We start from the raw sequence: 25,723 nt of genomic DNA on the forward strand, positions 1-25,723 counted from the left end.
TTATTCAAAAAGCCCGGCTAGATGAGTTTTGGAAACCATCAAAGCGAAGCCAAATTTGTTCAAGCCACTTTGAAGAGCCATATTTTTATCATACGAAGGATAATTTTGTGATGACATGAAGAAAGTAATAATAGTTCTTTTTATTATTCTTCCCACTACTATAGTGCAGTTTAAAGATCTTCTATTTTATATAATTTTATAAAAACAACTGCACTGTACTTAGTTCATTTATTGCAAACAATGGAACGAATTGCTATTAATTTTGTTAATAAATTAGGAAGACTGGGAAGTAATGTAGGATATTCAGTTGTTATTTCTAAAATGATCTCCAATTCAGTATTTACTACTTCAAAAATCTTTGAAACGATATTCATATTGTTCAAAAAAGATCCTTAATTCGGTCTAGGCAACCCTGAGAACATTGAAAATGACATCCGTATTGCTTAAATCATAATTTTTGCGGCAGCCATCATGGATTTAAAAAATGATTCAATAATTTAATATCAACTACCCTGAAAACCTTGGAAACGACATCTTTATTGTTGAATCCTATTGCGTGGCGGCCATCTTGGATTCCACAAATTATCTCATTCGAAATTCACTCTCTGAAACATAGCGCCTTTTCTTTCTCCAGCACCAAATTAAAAGTAAACCCTAGTTAGTATATTTTTTTCATATTTAGGTATCGTATAAATATTGCTCCTAAACATCGTTAATATCTCAAATTATTTCTGTCACACTATAAACATCCAATTTATTTATTATTAATAAACTGCGCCTTATCAAGCAATGATAATTTTTTTACTAAAGTAATTATACTTGGAATTTATATTAAATTTGACCTATTTAACGTTTTTACCAAATTAGTTAGTCGTTCCTTCATGACATTTTAATTTTACCCCAAAAGCGGTAGTGATATGGTGCCTGGCCACGCTACTCGGGCGGGTGAGGCGCGGGCGGGCATTTTGGACACAACACAGCGTGCGTACAAATGTGATAGAACACTCCTTCTGGTTTGTTCTCTATTCTGAGTAGTCGGCATACACGACATCGACCTGAAAATCACCATCCATCGCTTCCAAGGTGTCTTAGTTTCTGTGGATCGTTTATTTATAAACCCATTCTGAAAGGGTTTTAATAAAGGACGAATGGCAGGGAACAAGGTGTCTTATACAATATTTTCATTTTTTTTATGGAATAGGAGGACAAACGAGGTCACCTGTTGTTAAGTGATCACCACCGCCCACAATCTATTGCAACACCAGAGGAATCACAGGAGCGTTGCTGGCCTTTAAGGAAGGTGTACGCGCTTTTTTTGAAGGTACCCATGTCGTATGGTCCCTTAAACACCGCACAAGGAAGTTCATTCCACAGCTTTGTAGTACGTGGAAGAAAGATCCTTGTAAACCGCACTGTGGAGGACCGCCACACATCCAGATGGTGAGGATGATATCCTAACTTGTGGCGTAGCGTGCGAAGGTGGGATTCGGCGGCAGGAATTAGGTTAAACAGCTCTTCAGAACAGTCTCCGTGATAAATGCGGTAGAAGACACACAATGAAGCGACGTCTCTACGCAACGCCAAATGATCCAGCCGTTCACAGAGCACTGGGTCCCCGACAATTCGAGCTGCTCTGCATTGCACGCGGTCAAATGGATCGAGCTGATACTGGGGTGCGCCAGACCAGAGATGACAGCAATACTCAATGTGTGGCCGGACCTGCGCTTTGTAAAGCGCTAGAATGTGGGCCGGCTTGAAGTATTGCGTGCTCTATTAATGACGCCCAGTTTCTTTGAAGCCAATTTGGCTTTGCCCTTCAGATGGCCACGGAATTGGCAATCGCTCGAGATTTCGAGACCCAGTATTCCGATACTAGGCGAGGCTTTTAGGGAAGTGTTGTTGAAGAGCGGTGATACGACAAATGGGTTTTTTTTTAATGGTAAACGCGCAAACTTGAGTCTTCTGGGGGTTAAATTGGACAAGGATCAATTTACCCCATTCCGCGACCTTCTCAAGAGAGGACTCGATAGAAGACACAAGTTTCTCCCGGCACTGGTCGACGATTTCCCGAGAGGGACCTGTATGGCCCGTGTATACGGCATCACCAGTGCTGTCGTCTGCATAGCAATGAATGTTGGAGGTGAACATATCATTGATATGCAGAAGAAACAGCGTAGGAGATAGCACACAGCCTTGGGGCATTCCAGCATTCACGGGCTTCGGGTTCGAGCAATGTCCGTTGACAATGACCTGTATGCTGCGCCCAGTGAGGAAGCTGGAGGTCCACTTGCACAAGCTCTCGGGAAGCCCAAATGATGGAAGTTTTGAGAGGAGCGCCTTGTGCCATACACGATCAAAGGCCTTCGCTATATCCAGGCTTACTGCCAGGCCTTCCCCCTTGCTTTCAATAGCCGCAGCCCATCTATGTGTTAGGTATACCAGAAGATCACCTGCCGACCGACCATGGCGAGAGCCGTATTGTCGGTCGTTGATCAACTGGTGACTAGGTACCTACCTCTAGGTATACCAAGAGCTGACGGCTAATTATGCTCTCCATGATTTTGGAGAGCAGGGAGGTAATAGCAATAGACCTGTAGTTTGCCGGATTCGAACTGTCTCCTTTTTTTTGGATCGCATGGACAAGGGCTGACTTCCATGAGTCAGGGACTACGCATTTGGAATAAGAGTGCCGGAATAAACGCGTTAGCACCGGCGTCAACTCAGGGGCACACGTTCTAAGCACGATTGGAGAAATGCCATCCGGCCCGCTCGACTACCTGACGTCCAACGAAAACAGTTTTCTGTCTAAACTGTACTTCAGGCATAGAGCTCTGACACCGCCGGGTGGTCGGCGGTGTTTTTCCGTTGTCGTCATGAGTCCAGTTGGAGGCGAAAAGAGCGCACAGGAGATCGGCTTTCTCTTTTGCCGTATGGGCCAGGGTGTCATTCCTCATGTGCAACGGCGGCATGGATAGCTGGCTGAAGTTACCAAGAGCAGCTTTCGACAACGACCAGAACTTGCGTGTTCCGGTCGGGTAACTGGAAAGCTGCTCGCTGATTTTGACGACGTGTTTCGACTTTGCACGGGCGATTTGCCGCTTAAAAAATCTGGAAGCACGGTTGTATTTCATCTTAAGAATTATGGACTTCGGATCCTTTGTGCCCAGCGCTGCAACCCAAGTTTAATACGCCTGTTTTTGCAGTCAGATGCTGTTTTAACTGACGCATCGAACCAGGGCTGTGATCTGCCACCGATGGGTACTACAGAGTTTGGTATAAAAATATCTATACCCTGCAGTATCACATCGGCTACTGCAACTGCGCAGGCACTAGGATCATTCGAAGAGAAACAAACCCTGCCCCAAGGGTAGGATGCAAAAAAGGAACGCATCCTATCCCAATCTGCTGACTTGTAGTACCAAACGCGGCGAGTCGCTGGTGGTCTGCGACGTTGGCGTCGGATAGGCACTACACTCCTGACCAGGCAATGGTCGGACGTCGACAAAGACCTGGTAACCATCGGGATGTGTAGTCAGCAGAAGATCCAATAAGGACGGCATGTGGCTATCCACATCCGGGAGCCGCATTGGCGACTCAACCAATTGGGACAGACCATACGCCAATGCAAAATTATTCACAGATCACCCTACGTAGTCTGTGGTACGTGATCCAAGCCCTTCGGCATTGTGCCCGTTGAAATCACCCTAGACTACGATTTCAGCGGAGGGGATCTATGCAAGCACGTCGTCAATTGCCGCTTGAACGCAGCCCATGAGATGATCGGTTTCTGCGTTACCACTATGGGACCTGTAGACACACGCAATAGACGCGGAACGCGGACGCGTCCGCGTCCTCTAAATATACACGGAGCCAGAGAGTGGACAGGTCCCTACCCTCAAAATTGCCGAGACGGCGACAGCAGATATCCTCCCTAACGTACACATATACCCCGGCATGAGGGAAAAATTGTGCTCAATTTTGTACCCGGGGTACGATCAATATGACGTATCGCTAGATCGAGATATCTGCGTCTCCGTTAGGAAACACAAGGCTGGTTTCGATGTCTCAAGGTGGTGGTGGAAGGCGTTTAAGTTGGAGTGAATTCCCCTGATATTGCAAAAGTCCACGTTGAATGTGGAGCGGGTTGCCGTGATGTTACTGCCTCGTTTGTCCTTGGTCATGCGCGGTACTGTGCCCTCCCCAGAATACGAAGGGCAGACCGAGCTTGAGTGCTCGGGGAGGGATTCTCCGACTCTGGTAGAGCCGAGTACAGGGACTTTCGAAACCACTGATTGCTTCGAGATACCGTGACAATTACGAATGTTATAAATAGATACAATGATGGATCGCTTCCGATTTTTTTGCAAAATACCAGAGTACATCAACTTTTGAAATAGAAAAGTCAAAGGGATAGCTAGTTGTTTGCTACATTTCTTAAGGAAAAAATAATGTAACCATCAGGGCCGACGCCTTTGCTTGTATCTAAAGTTGCTAGATATTTTCCCACGATTTTAACATTTATATCCAAGTGTCTACCTAATAAGGGCTAAAGAAGATTCACTTGCACCAATGGTAGCTGGATTATTGTACAAACGACCAAAAGAACTTGCAATTGGCAGTTGAAATAATAGCCTCGGCACGTATTGTAGCACGAGTTCTCTAGTTTCTTAAATTCATGACGAAACTGAGTGGATAAATTATAGTGGAATTTATGTTATGTGCAAGCACGTCGTCGAATCAGCTATATTTTGCTACCAAAACTATACACGTTATTTCTATTGTTATTCTACATCTATGTAATATGTTTTAAAAGTACACTGTATGTTCATAACATAATTATTGTCAACGAGTAAGTTAAAATGGAGGTCTTACTTACGTTATGAAATTTCTTACCCCATAAACTGAACGGGTGTTATACTTGTAATCGAGTATGTTGAAATTATATATTTATTTATATCATCTTTTATGGAATTTTAGTTTGAGCTGATGGTTTTGTTACCGATGCTCCTAATAATTACATATAAAAAAAAATAATTGTCAAAGTCAAATCATCCCTTTGGAGGATGCAGTTTTGTTTATTTGTCAGGTTATAATACATAAGAATTTAAATTTAATATTTTAAAATGTATGAATACAAATGTTAAACTGATACATTTTTCGAGAGCAGTGCTATATATTTACTAAACTAAAAAAATGGGGCGAAGATCGATAAATACCACCAAGAGTGGTAAATTCATGAATCCGACAGACCAAGCTCGTAAGTTTATTCTTATTTCTTTGAAATTATATAAAGAAATTAACTAAGAAGAATTCATTGAGATTTTAATAACTATTTTGTGTGATTAAAAGGTAAGGAAGCGCGGAAAAAGGAGTTAAAAAAGAACAAACGACAACGGCAGATGGTCAGGGCAGCAGTTCTGAAAATGAAAGATCCGAATCAAATCTTAGAAGAATTACAAAAAATCGACGAAATGGGTAACTTTTACTTGAATGTGGAATGTATGTTAGCGTTTTGTTAATCAACTTCATTCTTAATATTTAAATATTGCATATACTTTTTAGAATTCAATGTACTGCAACCATCTCCTTTGAATGAGAAGGTGTTAAAAGAAAAGCGAAAAAAACTTAAAGAAACTTTTGACAGAGTCTTGAAGATGTATGTAAGTAGTTCAAGTTAAATTATGGTTATATTATTGTATGAGTTAACTGCTTTTATTGTTTTCATTTCTCTCGATCATACTGACTTATTAATATAAGTCAGTATGATCGAGAGAGGGGTCTATTCTGATGTTAATCATCAGAATAGACCCCTGAGGTGTACTTCAGTTGCGTAGTTTTAAAGATCATCTGGTCAAACCATAGGAGACACATTTTTATATAGGTTATCAAGTGATATCATATTTAAAGTGTTAAATTTAACTGATTTTATTTCAATATTTATTGCAATCTCTCAAATTTTATATAATTTAATGATTCTTCCTTGATTATCTTTTTTCAGGATAAAGATGAGCCAGAGAAATGGGTTGATCTAAAACGTCAAGAGATGGAGTATGAGAAGAGACGAGCCCATCTTATATCTTATTATGAATCCGTGAAACATGCCCAGTCTGTACAAGTGGATGACATACCATTGCCTACACTGCAGGTATAACTAATATTTACATTATATATGTTGCAACAGATAGAAAATCAACCGCTACTGGTGAAAAATTGTATATTTTTTCTCATCATGTTATTTGAGTGTGTTATGTTCATATGATTGTTTTCTTTTTAATTTATTTATCATATTACTGATATACAAACTAGGTCAACTTAGCATCTAAAATCCACAAAGGTTACAACAAATGCTAATAATTACTTAATAATATGTCACTACTTTAAAATATAAATTAAATTAACAACAGTTAAAATGTTGTACAACTTGAAATGAATAAATATAACTTAGCAGGTTCTTATTATCTTAGCTGCTATAGGTTTTTTTATTGGGTAATCCATTAATCTGTAATGAATGTGTTTAGTAGGTAAATTTTCCCTCAATGAAGGAGGAATTTATTTTATGATGGACCATCAGTCATATAAAAGGGCTTTGTAGTGCATGTATCATGATTAACCCTTAGTCCTAACTGACTCTTGTAACTATTAAAGAATATTAAAAGTTGTTTAATCCTAAAGAAAGAAACTTACCAAATATTACCACAGAAAAATGCAAACAAAATTGTAAATCATTAATTGCTGAAAACATCAATACAAATAAATAATATGATGTGTTTTAAGAAAGCTAGCATCAAATCAATTACCTTCAAGTGAGCCCCATCTTGGGCTTTTGATGGGTGACTTGAAATAATAACAATATATTATATATTGTCGAACATATCTAGTATTGGCATAAATACTGAAACAAGGAAAAACAATTTTTTTTTATTGCACAAAACATTTATTACTATGAGGGTGAGTTTAATACATAAATATTTTCAATTTAAAATATAAAATTCTTATTTGAAGTGGCCCCCATTGCTGCAATACAGTACTTTAAACATTGAGGCCAGTGATCAATAGAAGCATGCACTCTTTCCATTCTTCGGAAAGTTCTTCACTGCTAATACCACAGATTGTTTTGATTTTGATTGTTTGAGACTCCCTAATTATCATAGCGTTTAGAGCAAGCCATACTCTCTACAACCGATCATAATTCAGCAGATTAAGATTGGGACTTGATGAGTGGGCCAGTCTTCAGCTCTGATGAAGTCCGAAACGATCATTTCCAACCTAGACTATGTAGACCAATCTTTATGACCCGGCCCTGAGTAATGCTGGAAGGACCATTCTTGGTTATTGAACATGGTTTTGTTAAGGGGTTTCACTACCTTCTCACGAATGGTATCTTGATACACTTGTGCCGATGTTTTGATACCTTTTTCACAAAAGTATGGCTCAGTCACTCCTTCATAGCTAATAGCCCACCAAACAATCACTGAAATTGGATAGTGCCCATGTTGCACTCTGTCAACTAATTGAGAAGCTTCCTTAGAGCTGTGAGCATAAATACATTCATTTTGTTTGTTGATTTTACCACTCTAATCTTTTTTTAATTATCAGATAAGAAATGACCAGTATGTCTCTATAGGCTGCCAGTCCTAAGTCATCCTTTAAAAGATGTGACATGGTTCTAGGTGCTATATACGTATGCATACCTACTTTGTGTAATGCAATCAATGCAATTCGGTTCTCACCCACTCACCCAACTCCATTAATCCAATCCAATCCAAAATGAGAAAACTCAATGAACAATCATTTAAGAATGACAGAATTCCAAATTCAAATGTAATATTTTGTTTATTTTTAATTATAACAGTAATTTTCGCCAGACTTAGTATATTATATATTCTGAAAGCACCTTTTTATGTGACAATATATGTGACAATTGGACTGAAAATCATTAACTTCATATTAGTATGCAGGCTAGTTTTTTTTTTCTATTATATCTGCAATCAGTCCCCTAACTATGAGCAGATGTGTTGGACGTCTACGATTTTGTCGGAAGAGGGTTTCATTGACCTTTCTTCCATTTAATTTAAGTCCAATTTGACTATGCTATTTCGCTTGAGTACACTTTGGATGCTTTAAAGTTAGTAACTCCACTGCCAATGAGTTTGGGTGAATTGCTAGGCAATCTTGGTAATTTGAAGAATATTGTTTAATTTCTTCCTTTATTCTTTTAAATTTAAGTTCTTCATGAAGTTCATTGTTTTTTAGGAACCATGGGGCATTTGATAGATTTCTAAGGATGCAATTTTGGGCTCTCTGTATTATTGCAATGTTGGAGTTGCATGCTGATAACCAGAGTTGGATACCGTAGGTCCAGATTGGCTTTAGAACTACCTTGTATATAAGGAGCTTGTTGTCTTGTCTTTGGACTGAATTTCTTCCGAGCAACCATTGTAGCCCTCGATACTTACTTGCTCTCGTTTCTTTTGGAGATGTGTTTTCCAAGTAAGCCTTCAATCTAGGTGCATACCCAAGCACTTAACAGACTCATTGTGTCATGTGTGGCAGTGTGTCGTCTGCTAGATGAACAGGTGGACAGTCTCCTGGTCGGAGACCGAAAGTAACGTGGGTTGACTTCGATGTACTAGCTTTAATTCGCCTTTTTTTAGCCAGTCTTCAATTTTGTCCAGTCCACACTGGAGCTTTTGTGAAGCATGGTTGCGATTGTTATCACTTGCAAGGATAGCGGTGTCATCAGCGAATGTAGCGGTTACTTCATCAGGTGTTTCTGGCAGGTCATATGTGTAGATTGTGTACAGTACCGGACCCAGATCCTTGGGGTACTCCTGCCTTAATATTATAGAACCTAGTTGTGTATTCACCGTCTTTGACTTGGAATATTCTTTCTGAGATGTATGATTTAAGCAATCCAAAGAAGGGATATGGCAATAGGGTTTTTGATTTTATACAGTAAGCCCTTGTGCCATAATTTATCAAATGCCTGCTGTATATCTAAAAAGGCTGCCGAGCAGTATTCTCTTTTCTCTAATGATTTCCTAATTTGGTAAATAACCCTATGTACTTGCTCGATAGTGCCATGCTCTTATCTGAACCCAAATTGGTGATGTAGGATTATGGATCTTTCTTTTAAGATTTATCATCCTTGACAATACAATTTTTTTCAGATAAGAGGCTAATTGGTCTGTATGAGCCAACTTCATTGATTGGTTTTCCATTTTTGTAGATCATTATTATTTGTGAAATTTTCCATATGCTTGGATAATAACCAACTCTCATAATGCAATTGATGAGTATTGTAAGAAAGACTATCGAATTCTATAGAATTCTCTGCCAGTGTGGCCTAGTACCTGTTGTGATTACATTCAAAGGAAGTGAATGTAGAGAGATCTATATTATCCTGCATGCATTTGATTGGAATATCCTTAGATGGTTTAGTTGAGGATGTCAGAGAGGTACTGCGTGGTCTAGAGAAGAACATGCTGTTGTGAAAGGTTTGTTGTATCAGTTTTGATTCTGATGTTGATGGATGCATTTCTTGGGTCAGATTCACATGTGGCAAAGCTGTGCTCCCCTCAGAGTACAAAGGGCTACCTGAACTTGGGACATGTAGGGATTCTCCTGTACTCTGCTGGGTTAATATTTCTTTCGTGTTAGTTGAGTTAGGTGTTTTATTTTTGTTTATATCCATAAAGTTCCCACGAGTAGGGTCGATATATACTGTTGCAGATGAGGTGAAGCCCTTTCTCATCTCAAGACGATACTCATGATGTTTGCCATGTCCATCATGGTTGGGGCTAGTAGCTGGGATGCCCCCCAGCCATTCATCCCTTTGGCGCGGTCCACACCTTGCGATTGGAGCGATTTTTTTATTGAGGTTGTCTTCCTCGTGGTCCAGGCGATGAAGCCGAGACCCCGAGACCTCCGATACATGACCAGAGGGACCGGGTTGTTGTAGTAATAATAGCAACAGAATGAGCTGGTTAGGCTCAGCAGATCGGGTTATTTACCGCCGCCCAAGACTCGGCGTTGTTGCTCATTTTGCACCACTCAGGGGACACGTGTAGGGTGTTTCTTTATAAAGATGGAGATTTTTACGGACGCGCGCACCATTGCCCCCCAAAAGAGTAGTGAATTTTAAATTCCATTTCTAATATGTTGATCATTTGTTAGTGTGAAAAAGTCTTCAAATAGTTATCTGTGTTGAACTTGTAATTTATTTACTGAAATCATAATAATTCGTGTTTTGTTCCTGATAGAATGCATGAATGTATCTCTAGAAAGTGTGAATCCACTACTCAAGTGTATTGAGACAAGTTATATTCTCTTAGTAATGCTCTTAGCTGCTTATTGTTACTTGTCATTGAACTGAAAATAGAGGAGAAATGAAATAGACTTTTTCTTTAGCGATTGTAATTTAAAATAATGTTTTTCTATTGCAGATTCCAGATAATATTATATTTGGTAACTTGCCCCTCCAAATACCACTTCCACCAGAAATAGTTCATTCAAATGTTCCTGTTAAACCAATTTTGAAGAAAGATTCTGCTTACAAGGTATGTGGATATTGACATTTCATATTCTTTGAGTTAAAAAGTTGTGGCAAAGGTTAGATTCAACTCCATCACTCTCTCTCAACTCTTGAAAGATATTAACTAATCATATTGATAATTCAATGACATCCTGAATGATATTGCAAAATATACAGATGGCATAAAACTTCACTTTCATAAGTGTACAAATTGTACCTAAATGAATAAAGAAATTTCATTTCATATTGCTTTCTAAGAGTTAAATTCCTCATGATAGGAGAGACCAGCTGGTGTAGAACCGCCTGGTGTACCACCTGGACCTCCACCAGACTACGCCATATTGCTAGCTGAGGCACATCAAATGAAGATCACAGAGAAGAAGACCTTGCGGTTCTCGGATTTGCCTGATGAAGGCCCTCCTGGCCTGAATGTATGTATTTTTTAATATTGTTTTGAGCTTCTTACAAAGTTATTGATTTTATAGGTAATGTTATATTATATTATTAACTTAGTAATTTATATTTATCAATCGTGAATTATATCTTAGTCACTAATAATAATAATGAACACACTATTTATGTTGCGATAAATATATATATATTAGTCATAGACTGTGCTATGGTTGCCAGGCAGTGATATATTTAATACAATATACATCAATAATTCTTTTTTATTGTTATTTGCCTTTTACTGATACATTTAAAACAGACTATATAAACTTTGTGTCAGGATGTCCGTGATGGACATAGGCCTTCTGAAGGTGGCAATCTTATTCGAATCTCCATCCCTTAGGTAGGTGATTCTCTTATCTTAGTAAGAGTCTACACATGCTGCTCTTCCTGTCAAACCATGCATCAATTTCAATATCAACAATAGTTTCTTACGAGAAACCCTATATTAGTAACATTTTGTTAGTATTTAGGTTAAGATATGTATATTGAAATGTGATGATCATGTGGCACTTGTTTTACTTCACTCTAACTGTTGGAACAAAATTAATTTTCTATAATAAAAGTAGTCTTGCTTTTTGATCCAGCCCTTTCGAAGATGAACCGAAAAAAACAGACACACTACTAATAATATGTTTTAGTGGCATTCATATTTTAACATAACATAGACTTTTTTCTTTATTATGATCTTAGAATTCTATCTATATGTATATAGATACCAATCCCAGCACCACAAGTAAACTCAGAGCAGTTAGATGAGGATGTCGATGGTGAAGCTATGGATGAAGGTGAGCAGCCTCCATCACCTCAATCACAAGCCAAAGCAACACCTAAACCAACTTCACTGCAACAGAGAATGTTGGCACTCTCGGGACAAAACATAGATGATTTCATGAAAGAGATGGAAGAGGTACACAAGAAGAGGGAGCGGGATAGAGCAGCTGATCTCAATGCAAGGTATCAATCTATCTTACTTATTTCTTTCTAGTTTTAGGTTGACCTATCTCAAAGTGATGGTAAAATGTATATCTTTGACATTCAATGGTATTAGTTTTTGACCTCATAATATTTGATTTTGCTGAGGCCATTCCAAATCCCCGCAGTGTCCAAATACACACATTTGAATTTAATGTTTATATGCAACCAGAATAATAGCAACAAGGTACATCTGCTTGTTCACTAACATAGGAACTAACATGCACCTAGCATGTTATGAATATAAGAGACGAGACGAGCAGGGCGGTCAGCTGGTGGGAATTTATACGCTCTGCCCATTACAATGCAGTGCCGCTACGGCGCCCTTCAGACCGAAACACAATAATGTTTACACATTACTGCTTCACGGCAGAAAAAGGCGCCGTTGTGGTACCCATACTCTAGCCGGCATACTGTGCAAAGGTGCCTCCCACTGGCCTCCTACGATTAGTGCAGTAGGGAATGTGACAGAAGAAAGAATAAATACGATAAAATTGAAAGCTTTATATAGTATTTTTGAGTGATTGATGAACTGTGAAATATTGAAGCTACATGGAGTACGAGAGGTAAGAGAGGCAAATTATTAAGATCTATTTAGAAAATTTTGGGTTGGTTTTGTTATGTAGAGAGGATTATGAAAAGAAGAATTGTGGTCTCTGCTTATGCCTCTGGGTCTCACCAGGTATCTGTTTGGTTTTTAAAATAGCAGTGCTGGAATAACTGCCGTAAAACTGCAAATTATAGAAATTATCATATACTTTAAAGTTAAGGTTGAGTCCTGGTGAGGGAAGAAAAAAGTTTTCGGAAATCCTCACGTTATTAATGGACATTTCTTTATATATAATTACAGATTAAGTGCCATTAAGCCACCAACAGGCAGGGACAGTGACTCTGATAGCGATACAGAAGTACAGCTACCGCCCCACAACCCGGAATGTATTCTGGAACCCCCAGGCGCGGAGATCAGAGGCATCCCACCACCGTTAATGCCTCCAGGTATGCTGTGTTAATCCTATAAACCTACTGTTATCAGAGATTTATCATGCTATCCTATTCAATTCAATTATGCAAAAGAATAAGTACAAATTGTTTATACATTAGTTTCCCCGAACCCCGGAGGTCTCACTTGTATATACTGGATAATGAATAAGAGATAGGCTTAGGATATTGCGGACTTTTTTAGATATCGTATTAAAAATCAATATTTTTTAGAAAGCCTATTATCTTATTCCTTTTCATAATGAAATAATGGTTGGCGAATAGTATAATTTGGTTTAAATAAACATTTTTCCATTAAGATGTGATTGTCACTTATGTGAGAAATTACAATTCAAATATTTATAAACAATGATAATGTTCATAGTATTTTTTTTTGATTAACGCGAGTGTTACACATTAAATAAAAAACTTTTCAAAGAATTAAAACGCGTGTAAGTGTAACTGTATTTTTACATTAGATTTTGCATAAAAGTTAAATTTTTATTATAATTTTAGCTAATCGGACGTTTGTTAAATCACGTTATTAGAAAACAGTATTAAAATTAGTTCAGTAGTTTTTGATTCTATCGCGAATTAACGTGACTTTGTTTTATAATATGTAGTTATGGAAACTGTTAGTATGTAATTCTTATAGTTATATATATATATTTTATCAAGTTCATCACTGTCGTAGATAATGTTGGCATTATGGGTACAAAACTGATGAAGACTTTATTGCTGTAGAGCTTCGATACCTAATTTAGTTGAGCATCTGTAGGAACTAATTCGTATAATTTGTCAGGTCTTCGTCCCCCGATGATGCGAGGCCCCCCCGGTGCTCCCCCGGGCATGCCTCCCGGCCCGATGGGTGCTCTGCCCCCGGGCCCCCCGCCTGGTCTCCCGATCAGGGCCCCCCTGCGGCCGCCGGGTCCCCCCCCGGGAGCCCCCCCACGGCTCATGAGACCGCTGGTGGCGCCGCCGCCGCCGCTCATATCCGTGTTGTCTGCCGCGCCACAGCTGATACAGAAGAAGGACGCTCAAGGTAATTGTTGATATTACCAACCTGTTTGATGATACCCCCTCGTGAATACCAAATTTTAACTTTCCAGATATAATTGCAGTAAATATTCTAATAGCAAATAGTCTCAATCAACATCAAAAGCTCTCGCGAAAAATCTGAGCTAAGGATCCGATTCAGAATGTCGCTATTTTGGGAACATGTCACTGTAACCAACGTTGTAAGAAAGTTGTTGTTGTAAGAAACAGTATTTTTTATTATTATTCATAAATTTTCTCCTGTAAAATTTGAAAACATTTTTGTATTGTATACACCACCAGAGGCACGCCCTGGTAAATTATAAAAAACATAAACAAGTGTTGCGTAGCAACGCTGCAACGTAAATGACGAGAGTTTCAAAAGACATTCTTAATTTCAACAGCTCCGTCAGCAATACTCGTAGTTCAGCGGAAAAGTGTTTACTTTAGACGCTGTAGACCCGGGTTCGATACACCTACCAGTGTATGGAATTTTTTAGGTTTTGTTAAGTTAATGTAAATGTCTAGTATGTTCAGGATCAAATCGTACAGAAAAAAAGGGATGGAAAATGTGTAAGCAGGATAAAAATTGTTAAAAGAATTTTCTAGTACAATTTAAACTTAAAGATGGAATGGGAGAATCATTTAAAAAATGGAACAGATCCGGGGGTATATAAGCCGTACTAAGCGTGGCCTACAGCAATTCTAGTTCTGACTCGGAAGTGTAAAGAAGAAGAAGAAGAAAAGAAGAAGTAGTGAAAAGTGGAAGTGTTCCAAGAAGAAGAAGATAGAAGAGACTTAGTGTTCGGTGCGGTGTGACGCGTTGAAGGTACCGCCGCCCACAAGAGGAACAGCGGCAGACAGGCGAAGTGCAAGTTCATAAAAAGTGAACGCAAATAAAGACTCGTTCCTATAAGCGGAGTATTATTTCCATTCCCACTTCTGACACCAATCTCAGAAGAGGGGAGATTAAGAAGTTGTAATTACATACTTTAGCAAATCTTTATCGAAGCCGGAGAGAAACTACTGTGTAACTTGTAGGGAGTTACTTGCCGTGGTGAAGACATTAAAACATTTTAAAAAGTACTTGTTGGGTCGCAAATTCCTCGTAAGGACTGATCATGCCGCCTTGAAGTGGTTACTAGAATTCAAGAATCCGGAAGGACAAGTGGCCAGATGGATTGAGCAACTTCAAGAGTATGACTTTCAAATCGAACATCGAGGAGGAAAAACTCATGGAAACGCAGATGCTTTATCTAGAAGTCCGACGGAATGCAAACATTGCATTCGTCAGGAGGAGAAAGAAAATTCAATAATCCGGCTGATCAGAACAGATTCAATCGATGAGAACTGGAGAAATGATTTAATGAGGAGAGCTCAGGAAAATGACAAGGATCTTCAACAACTTTTACATTAGCTAGCAAGTGGATCATTTAAACCAAAATGGTCTGATATAGCTAGACACAGCATGGCTACCAAGAGTCTCTGGGCACAGTGGGACAGTTTGGTGATGCATGACGGGTTGCTCTGCCGGAAATGGGAAACCGCGAAGGGAAAGGATTGCCATCTGCAACTGGTCGTTCCCAGGGAGAAGGTGAACTAGATCCTGAGAGCTTATCACGATAGTTCTTCAGGTGGACATTTGGGAATAAAAAGAACTCTCATAAAAATTAAAGAACGATTTTACTGGTTGTATTGCCGTGATGATGTGGAGGACTGGTGTCGTAAATGCAAGAGTTGTGCATCTGTCAAACGACCTCAGACCCGGAGCAGGGGAGCTATGAAGTTGTATAATGTTGGGGCTCCGTGGGAGACAGTAGCTCTGGATATAGCCGGACCGTTTCCAGTCACCAAAGCTGGAAACCGTTACATAATGGTGGTGATGGATTATTTCACGAAGTAGCCCGAAGCATTTGCTCTACCTAATCAAGAAGCAGTCACCGTTGCGACGAAGCTGGTGAATGAAGTTTTCTGCAGGTTCGGTGTGCCTTTGGAGATGCACAGTGATCAAGGGCGGAACTTCGAGTCACAATTATTTCAAGAAGTTTGCAAGATCTTGGGAATCCATAAGACCAGAACTACGCCATATCATCCACAGTCGGACGGGATTGTGGAGAGGTTTAACCAAACATTGGAGCGGCATCTGGCAAAAGTAGTGGACAGTCATCAGGATAACTGGGATGAGTACATTCCACTGTTTCTAATGTTGTATAGATCCGCAATACACGAGACGACTACGGTGACTCCTGCGTACGCCAATTTTGGAAGGGAATTGAAATTGCCAGCTGATTTACTCTCAGGCTGTCCACCAGATACTCCGAAAAGTATAACAGAATATGTGGATGAGTTACGGAAAAAGATGGTTGACATCTACGAGGAAATTAGAACAACTGGGCTTAAGGCAAGTGAACGGATGAAGACCCGCTACGATCGAAGAGCTAATATTCCTAGTTTTGAAGAGGGAACCCTGATTTGGTTACACAATCCTGTAAGGCGAAAGGGGAAGTCTCCGAAGCTCCAACCAAGTTGGGAGGGACCATACAAAGTAATCACAAGGATAAATGACGTGACTCTCAGGATCCAGCGTACCCTTCGAAGTCCCCCGAAAATCGTACATGTCGATCGGGTGGCTAAGTACTACAGAAGCAACGATGACCGGGACGATCATGTCTTGGGAGGGGGCAGTGTTGCGTAGCAACGCTTCGAAGTATATGACGAGAGTTGTCAAACTTCAAGACATTGTTAATTTCAGCAGCTCCGTCAGCAATATTCGTAGCTCAGCGGAAAAGTGTTTACTTTGGACGCTGTAGACCCGGGTTCGATACACCTACCAGTGTATGGAATTTTTTAGGTTTTGTTAAGTTAATGGAAATGTCTAGTAAGTTCAGGATCAAATCGTACAGAAAAAAAGGGATGGAAAATGTGTAAGCAGGATAAAAATTGTTAAAAGAATTTTCTAGTACAATTTAAATTTAAAGATGGAATGGGAGAATCATTTTAAAAATGGAACAGATCCGGAGGTATATAAGCCGTACTAAGCGTGGCCTACGGCAGTTCTAGTTCTGACTCGGAAGTGTAAAGAAGAAGAAGAAGAGTTCTGACTCGGAAGTGTAAAGAAGAAGAAGAAGAAAAGAAGAAGTAGTGAAAAGTGGAAGTGGTCCAAGAAGAAGAAGATAGAAGAGACTTAGTGTTCGGTGTGGTGTGACGCGTTGAAGGTACCGCCGCCCACAAGAGGAACAGCGGCAGACCGGCGAAGTGCAAGTTCAGAAAAAGTGAACGCAAATAAATACTCGTTCCTATAAGCGGAGTATTATTTCCCTGACACACTCCCGTGTTACAAGCAATGAACTGCCACTATTATCGGTTATAAGTTACATTTACCTCAGTATTTATGGATTTACAATTAATGTTCAAATGTTCAAATAGTTTATTTCTCAAAATAGGATAACCGCATCACTTTTTGAAGTCAAGAAAATATACTAATAATAGAATAATACAGTCCTACTGCTTATAAATTAAAATAGTATGCAGACCTTATAAAAAAAATATTAAATTATTTACATTGCTTAAATCCCATGCACTTTTATCTGTTATATAATCTTTAATTGTATAATAAGCTTTTTTTAAAAGTTTCTGTTTAACAAATATTTTAAACTTTTTAAATTGTAGTTTGCAAATTTCTTCAGGGATTTTATAATAAAAACGGACACATTGTCCTCTGAATGATTTGTCTATTTTCATTAGCCTTGTGTGAATCAGAGCAAGATTATGTTTATTTCTAGTGTTGCAGTTATGAATGTCACTGTTTTTTTTACAACGATCTATATTTTTATGCACAAATATTAGGTTTTCAAATATGTATAGACATGGTACTGTTAATATGTTGATCTCCTTAAATTTATCTCTCAACGAATGTCTACTGGACAGATTGTAGATTGCTCGAACAGCTCTTTTCTTGAGCACAAAAATCGTTTGAATATCACTAACGTGTCCCCACAGTAATATACCGTAAGACATAACAGTATGGAAATAACTAAAATATACGACACGTGCCGTGTCTTCGTTTGTGAGCTGGCGAATTTTCCTTACAGCAAATGCTGCAGAACTAAGTCTATTCGCCAAACCAGCTATATGTGCCTAAAGTAATATCCAAAAAAACTGTGGTGTCTACAAGTTCCAAGTACTCCTTATTCACAAGTACATTTGAATTCACCTGACTGACATTTGGGGTTATGAATTTTATACATTTAGTTTTCTTACTATTCAAAAGCAAATTATTGGCATTGAACCAATGAACAATTTTGGACAAAGCATTGTTTACATCATCCAAGACTGATTCACGTCTTTTAATCTTAAATAAAAGGGATGTGTCATCAGCGAATAGAACAATTTCATGATTATCCTTAACAACATATGGCAAATTATTTATATAGATCAAGAATAGAAATGGACCAAGAATTGAACCCTGTGGGACACCCATTTTTATGGTTGATCCAGAGGCGCGCTTTCCATTGATATCAACAGTCTGAATTCTATTTTCTAAATAAGAACTAATAAGTGTCAGCGCATTGTTTCTGATGCCATAGTGTTGTAATTTCCTGATAAGAGTCTCGTGTTGGACGCAATCGAATGCCTTAGATAGATCACAAAAAACACCGAGAGCATCCATTGAATCCTCCCAGGCATCATAGATATGATGAATAAGCTCAACACCCGCATCAGTTGTTTGAAACTGTCAAACTGTTTACACGTCAGCAAAGTACTAAAGTGTGTCTGCATTTGATTTAAAATAAGTTTTTCAAAAATTTTAATGAAAACAGGCAATACAGATATAGGTCTAAAATTTGAGAGATCACTAGTATTACCTGATTTAAAAACAGGTATTGTCTTTCTGTATTTCATCAGATCAGGAAAGGTACCACAGTCAATACATTTACTAAATATTATTGCTAATTGTGGATAATGCATTACCAGATAGACCAGCGTACGTAACACATAATATCTCGCCTTCCGCGCACTTTTTGTTAACATCGCACCACCGAATTACATTGATATTTAACATCCAATACAGTATTTTTTATGTCTCCTCTCCACTTTCGGCGATGATCGTTACTTGTATGATCGTCTGTCATCGGCAAGTTGTTCGTTGATCATCGTGTAAGCATCCACACGATCGTCCGTGATCATTTATTGAGCGGCACTCCTTCAAGACGGACGTGGAGTTTATAACTGCTGCCACCATTCATTTAATTTCTGTATACAATATTTATGTTTGGGATTCCATATTTCTGGGTAGTTCTCATAAAGTTCTATGAATTTAAATGTTTCTTCATTTGACCTCCCACTAGTCATTGTATCGTACCCGCGCTATTTAAATAAAACGAAAACAACACAACGCCGAGACGACGCTAAGTACATACGGTTTCACTCACTGTCCAGTGTCCTACAGTGAATGAATGACCGGCGATCGTGTGGGCACGCGTACTCAACTACACGCGAATTCCCTTTGATGCGTGCTCGAAAAACCGACAAGTCACCGATTGCCGCGATCACTATGACGATCGTGCTTGCGTGTAATCGCCTTTAATCACCGATTGTGAAGAGGCGCCATAACATTGTCGCAACATGGCAGAGATTTTTTAATTCTTTTATCTACACCCATGCTTTAAATCCTCTATTAAAGATTCTGAAACTGTTAGCTTATTGCCAACATTAAAACACCCAATGTCCTAATAACCATTAAGTAATCCAAACGAGTGTTGTAATGTTGTACTGAGTTTCATAACAACACTCCTTTGCTTTTTTTCGCTCCCTTCATGCGCAGAGTTTGAACAGACAGCCACATTCTTATTGCTCGATGCGTGATATCTGTATGAATTTCAAAAAATGAACATTTTCGTTTACGCGCGTTCCATACTACCAAAACGTCGCGCGCCGTAATAAAATAGTAGGTTATTCGAATGCCGGCCATTTTTCTTGAAAAAATGAACGATTCAAGTTTTGACAGCACACCGCCGGATATTTTAAACGCTGCAAAAGAATATAATATTCAAGTGATTAATGATATTAAAGATATTACTAATTAATTATTATTTAATTTCAGGTGCAACAATAAGCGCGAAGCCCCAAATAAGAAATCTCTCAGCCGACGTCACAAGGTTTGTGCCCTCGGCTCTGAGAGTGAAGCGGGAAGACAAGAAGAGCAAGATAGAGATAAAAGCCGCGCTGCACCGACCGACAAATGTACCGAAACAGGCGCCGAGCAAAGACGACGCTTATATGCAGTTCATGAAGGAAATGGAGGGATTGTTGTAGAGTCTAGGACATAGGTTAATTATGTTAATTATAATGTATTTTATAACATGCTGAGGTTTTATTTCATCCTGCTCGTGGTTTTGTAACCCTTCTTGAAGAATATAAAAATAGACTGCGCAACGAACACAGAAAAAATAATAGTACTAAAGTACAGTAGGTATTAAGCTCTTATTACTTCGTAGTGAACGTAGTTTTCAACAAACACACCAACGCCCTAATCGCCTAGGGCTGTCGCCCCTAACCAGGGAAAAATAATAATGATTTATAATACTTTGATTGTATTTATGAGTAGTCCTAGAGCTTTTTCATTACAATATAATTTTAAATATTTCTCTTCTATATATCTAATAAGAGACTTTTTACAGAAATTGTAAATGAATTGAAAATGAGAATTTTACAGGAAAAATATTTCCTGTAAACTTTCTAGTCAACACAGCTGGAATTATGTGCTTTACAGTTAGTCGTGGGTGTTGTATTATGTATATCCTTCTTGTTCAAGAAGATCTTGACAGGGCCGTCTTTTAAAGCTGAAATTTTTAATGTGATTATTTTGCCTGGTTCATGCCAATGGGTTGGGTTGCTTATTAATTCGTTTTGTGCCCCACAGTTCAAACCCGAAAGTCCAGAAAGGTTAGAGTATACATTTGTATAACAACAGTTTGTTCTTCAAGTTTAGAATTCCGATAAGAGTAAAACTTATTAAGTTGTTGGGAAAGAGCGTCTGTCTCTAGATCAGTGGTCGGCAAAGTGTGGCTCTTTGACTCGTTAAGTGTGGCTCTGGCACAAATATCCACGAATTATTATAACTGGGTGCTAACCTTTTAATAAAGATATACAGTCAAAACCGTTTATGGCGACATCGTTTAGAACCACATACCGGTTAAATTTACCAAAATCAAAGGTCCTGGCTGAATGTTATATGACCGCCTTATCTAAAACATTGGTTTTTACGACATTGTTTACTACGACATACCTACCGCATTAAGCGACCACATTTGGTTAATGTTTTCGGAGAATTTATCTGTAGAACGACCGGCTCAGCTGTATTGTAAACAATTTGAATAGGTAACTGTATCCACATCTGGCACAGTATAATAGTCAATGGCTATTATCGTAAAAGTAAACAAAGTTTAGGGTCTTTTGTAATTCTTAGAAACAAAGCACATGCATGCCGTAGCCTCAATGCCCGCTTCGTCATATCTCTTAAGTCAGTTTGTTACTTATCTTTACACAAGACGCACCAAAACATTATTGTTGAGTTAACTGTAAAAATTGTAACATGTCGTAAAAAAGAAAACAAATCAGTATCGAAGAAAAATCGCATATTATTTCAAAGCTAGAGAAAGGAATTCCAAACAAAGACCTGGCAAAAGAATAAGGTGTATCTCACTCGACAATTTCAACCATTTGGAAAGAAAGGGAGAAAATTCAAATCCTTTACGACAAGAATTTTTTGAAAATGAAACGAGCTAGAACAACGCGGCATACGACGATTGAGGAAGCTTTGTTAAAGTGGTTTAAATATCAAAGGACAAATAATGTGCCAATAAATGGACCAATTCTTCAACAAAAAGCAAACGATTTTGCTCAACGTTTTGGTGAAGATTTTGTTTGCTCGTCTAGTTGGATTCAACGTTTCCGGGCTCGACATGGCATTGTCGGCGGGAAAATGAGTGGTGAAGCTGCCAGTGTGGATAAAGATGCTGTAGACGAATGGATTACGCAAAAGTGGCCTACATTATGCGAAGGGTACAGTCCAGAAGACATTTATAACGCAGACGAAACCGGACTTTTTTACAATATGACACCAGACAGGACTTTAAAATCAATTCTCAAACTTTAAATTCAAAGGAGAGAATTGTTCGGGAGGAAAAATGTCCAAGACGAGACTAACGATCATGGTTGCAGCAAATATAACAGGATCCTGTAAAAGGAAGCTTTTAGTTATTGGGAAATCTAAAAAACCAAGATGCTTTAAAAACACGCTCACTGCCGGTAACGTATGAAAACAATGTGAAGTCATGGATGACATCGGAAATTTTTGAAAAATGGTTACGAAACTGGGATGCTGAATTAAAAGCAAACAATAAGAAAGTTCTTCTTTTAGTTGATAATTGTCCTGCTCATCCGGCTGTTACTAATCTGAAGTGTATTAAACTCGTGTTCTTACCACGAAATGTTACATCTGTACTGCAACCTATGGACCAAGGTGTAATAAGATGTTTAAAATCTCATTATAGAAGACTGCAAGTGTTAAAGTTAATACAAAGCATTGACAGTAATAATCAGAACAGCTTTACGGTTCTTGATGCCATCTTGATGATATCCGAAGCATAGGAAAAAGTTTCACAAAAAACTATAGCTTGCAGGGTTTAAAGATCTTACAAGTCTTATAACAAGAACCTCAGATGATGTGATTGACTACGATGAAGAGGACAATATTTCTTTGGCTCAATTAGCCCAAAATTTACGACCTGCTTTATCTACTACTGAAACAGACGAGTTCATTGATGTAGATCAGTCTATTGCAATTTGTGCACCAGCTACGGAGGATGATATTGTAGGTGAAGTTCAAGAGGAAAATGAAAATGAACAGGAAGACTCGGAAGAACAATTTACAGTGCCAACTTTGATTGACGGTCTCAATGCTGTTAGTGTATTACGAAAGATTGTTCTTTTTAATGAAGAGTTCCACATGCAGGGAAATTGTGACGATACGCTGATTAAAATCCAACGTGAATTACAAAATGTGTATGCACGACCGAAGTGTTTCAAACAAACTAAAATTACCGATTTTATGCATACAAAAATGATGGAAAAATGATATTGTTCTTTTATATTATACGTTTGTATTGAAGTAAACAAAATGCAGTTTAATTTCCTACATGAATATACATATTATCTTTCCTATTAATACCTGTCACCGGTTGTTACAACTATCGGTTTTTACGACTCAATATGAGTAGTCCCTTCGATGTCGTTATAACAGATTTTGACTGTATTATTATTATTGTTACGGAGAACTAACCACTTAAATGATAAATCTCTAGATCTATTGTGCCTCGTACGTGTGCTTGGACTCACGCCCTAGCGATGACTATGCTCATTGTGATGAGAAAGTTGGGCAACGTTTAGAGAATTTTTCCCTTGCATATTCGGAGTCCTATTTGTATCTGAATCACATCCTCCAGGCCATGATCCTTAAGGCGCAGTATCCTCTGTGGACATAGGTGGGATAGGTTTTCTGCCTGGGTATTGAGGGCCTTTAGACAACCTGCCCTCATTGCAGCGATGGCCTCACATTCCAGAAAGAGTTGATTAGAATTCTCGTAGGTCTCTTGGCAAAGTCTACATAGAGCGGTTTCACTGAGACCTATTTTTGCCAAGTGACCTTTGAGTTTGCAGTACCCACAGAAAAAGCCTGTGATGGTTCGTAGCTGCCTCCTGGCTAGATTAATACAAAGCTTTGCCTCCGATTGTAGTCACGTAAGAGCAGCTTAGTTACCAGGCCTTACCTGGTAACGAAAACCAATGATTGGCTGCTCCGCGGGTTTCCTGATTTTTCCAGAAGGTTTCAGGTCCAGTGAAGGTAGTCGAAGCCTCTTTCCTGGCCAGCTTATCAGCTATCTCATTTCCGTTTATGTTCTTGTGTCCCGATACCCACACCAGTGGACCTCCAGCTTCCTCACTGGGCGCAGCATACAGGTCGTTGTCGACGGATATTGCTCGAACCCGAAGCCCGTGAATGCTGGAGTGCCCCAAGGCTGTGTGCTGTCACCCACGCTGTTTCTTCTGCATATCAATGATATGTTGGACACCTCCAACATTCATTGCTATGCAGACCACAGCACTGGTGATGCCGTATACTCGGGCCATGCAGGTCTCTCTCGGGAAATCGTCGACCAGTGCCGGGAGAAACTTGTGTCTTCTATCGAGTCCTCTCTTGAGAAGATCGCGGAATGGGGAAAATTGAACCTTGTCCAATTTAACCCCCAGAAGACTCAAGTTTGCGCGTTTACCACAAAAAAAACCCCATTTGTCGTATCACCGCTTTCCGACAACACTTCCCTCAAAGCCTCGCCTAGTATCGGAATACTGGGTCTCGAAATCTCGAGCGATTGCCAATTTCGTGGTCATCTGGAAGGCAAAGCCAAATTGGCTTCAAAGAAACTGGGCGTCATTAATAGAGCACGGCAATACTTCAAGCTGGACCACATACTAGCACTCTACAAAGCGCAGGTCCGGCCACACATGGAGTATTGCGGTCATCCTTGGTCTGGCGCACCCCAGTATCAGCTCGATCCATTTGACCGCGTGCAACGCAGAGCAGCTCGAATTGTCGGGGACCCAGTGCTCTGTGAACGGCTGGATCACTTGGCGTTGCGTAGAGACGTCGCTTCTTGTGTGTCTTCTACCGCATTTATCACGGGGAGTGTTCCGAAGAGCTGTTTAACCTGATTCCTGCCGCCGAATTCCACCTTCGCACGACACGCCACATGTTAGGATATCATCCTCACCATCTGGATGTATGGCGGTCCTCCACAGTGCGGTTATTAAGGAGCTTTCTTCCACGTTCTACAAAGCTGTGGAATGAGCTTCCTTGTGCGGTGTTTCCGGGACGATACGACATCGGTACCTTCAAAAAAAGCGCGTACACCTTCCTTAAAGGCCGGCAACGCTCTTGTGATTCCTCTGGTGTTGCAAGAGATTGTGGGCGGCGGTGATCACTTAACAACAGGTGACCCATAGGCTAGTTTGTCCTCCTATTCCATAAAAAATAAACATTTGTTTTTCACACTTTTACACAAATTATCTTGCCCCAAACTAGGCATAGCCTGTACTATGGGTACAAAACAACGATATATTTAATACAATATACTTACTTAAACATACATAAATACATATAAACATCCATGACTCGGAAACAAACATCCATATTCATCATACAAATGATTGCACCTACCGGGATTCGAACCCGGCTTAGTAGTCAGGGTCACTTACCATTCGGCTATATGGTTCGTCAATTATTAGTTTTCGTAAACATAAAGGATGCTTTGGTTCAATCCCGAGCGTAGTAAAGATTTTAAGAAGAGTCCTCAGTGCAGCGAGGTATTTTAGCCCACCCAAGAATAGGAGTTTATTCCCGAGGAACATACTCTACTTTTTCTACCAACTGCGAGAAAATAAGAACTTTATACGAGGGCGGCACTGAAAATTTCGGGAATCAAGGAATTGACACAACATTACTATTTAAAAATGTATTTATTGCTTTTCGAAGTATTCTCCGCGAAATTTGACACATTTTTCCATACGATGGAACCAATCATTGAAGCAACCATTGGCCGTTTTGTAGGCATCCACAGCTTCTTCAGGTGATGAAAATCTCTGACTCTCTCTGAAATCATTAGGGCTTAGGTCGGGGCTGTACGGCGGATG

At 39.3% G+C, this 25,723-nt stretch overlaps 2 protein-coding genes across 2 annotated transcripts; both read left to right on the plus strand.

Annotated features, from left to right (window-relative positions):
* The first annotated feature begins 5,052 nt into the window (after positions 1 to 5,052).
* LOC126976597 (WW domain-binding protein 11) lies at positions 5,053 to 20,335 on the plus strand. Its single transcript, XM_050825001.1, has 10 exons — positions 5,053 to 5,257; positions 5,350 to 5,475; positions 5,563 to 5,660; positions 5,999 to 6,145; positions 10,446 to 10,559; positions 10,813 to 10,965; positions 11,700 to 11,941; positions 12,810 to 12,955; positions 13,740 to 13,979; positions 20,076 to 20,335. Exons 1-10 carry the CDS (start codon positions 5,194 to 5,196, stop codon positions 20,285 to 20,287), a joined length of 1,542 nt encoding a protein of 513 aa, XP_050680958.1. The 5' UTR covers positions 5,053 to 5,193; the 3' UTR covers positions 20,288 to 20,335.
* A 2,136-nt stretch (positions 20,336 to 22,471) lies between these two features.
* LOC126976559 (tigger transposable element-derived protein 4-like) lies at positions 22,472 to 23,111 on the plus strand. Its single transcript, XM_050824943.1, is given in 2 exon segments — positions 22,472 to 22,650; positions 22,652 to 23,111. Coding segments are annotated over 2 exon segments (624 nt in total). The 5' UTR covers positions 22,472 to 22,486.
* The last annotated feature ends 2,612 nt before the right edge of the window (positions 23,112 to 25,723 follow it).

This window comes from Leptidea sinapis, chromosome 41 (assembly GCF_905404315.1).
Source record: "Leptidea sinapis chromosome 41, ilLepSina1.1, whole genome shotgun sequence".
Lineage (NCBI taxonomy): Eukaryota > Metazoa > Arthropoda > Insecta > Lepidoptera > Pieridae > Leptidea > Leptidea sinapis.

Excerpts from the sequence above, each read along its gene's own strand:
- LOC126976597 (XM_050825001.1), top strand. The coding sequence starts at position 5,194 with ATGGGGCGAAGATCGATAAATACCACCAAGAGTGGTAAATTCATGAAT. Across the intron at positions 10,560-10,812 it reads AGAAAGATTCTGCTTACAAG|GAGAGACCAGCTGGTGTAGA; the intron begins GTATGTGGATAT and ends TCCTCATGATAG. Across the intron at positions 10,966-11,699 it reads AAGGCCCTCCTGGCCTGAAT|ATACCAATCCCAGCACCACA; the intron begins GTATGTATTTTT and ends ATATGTATATAG.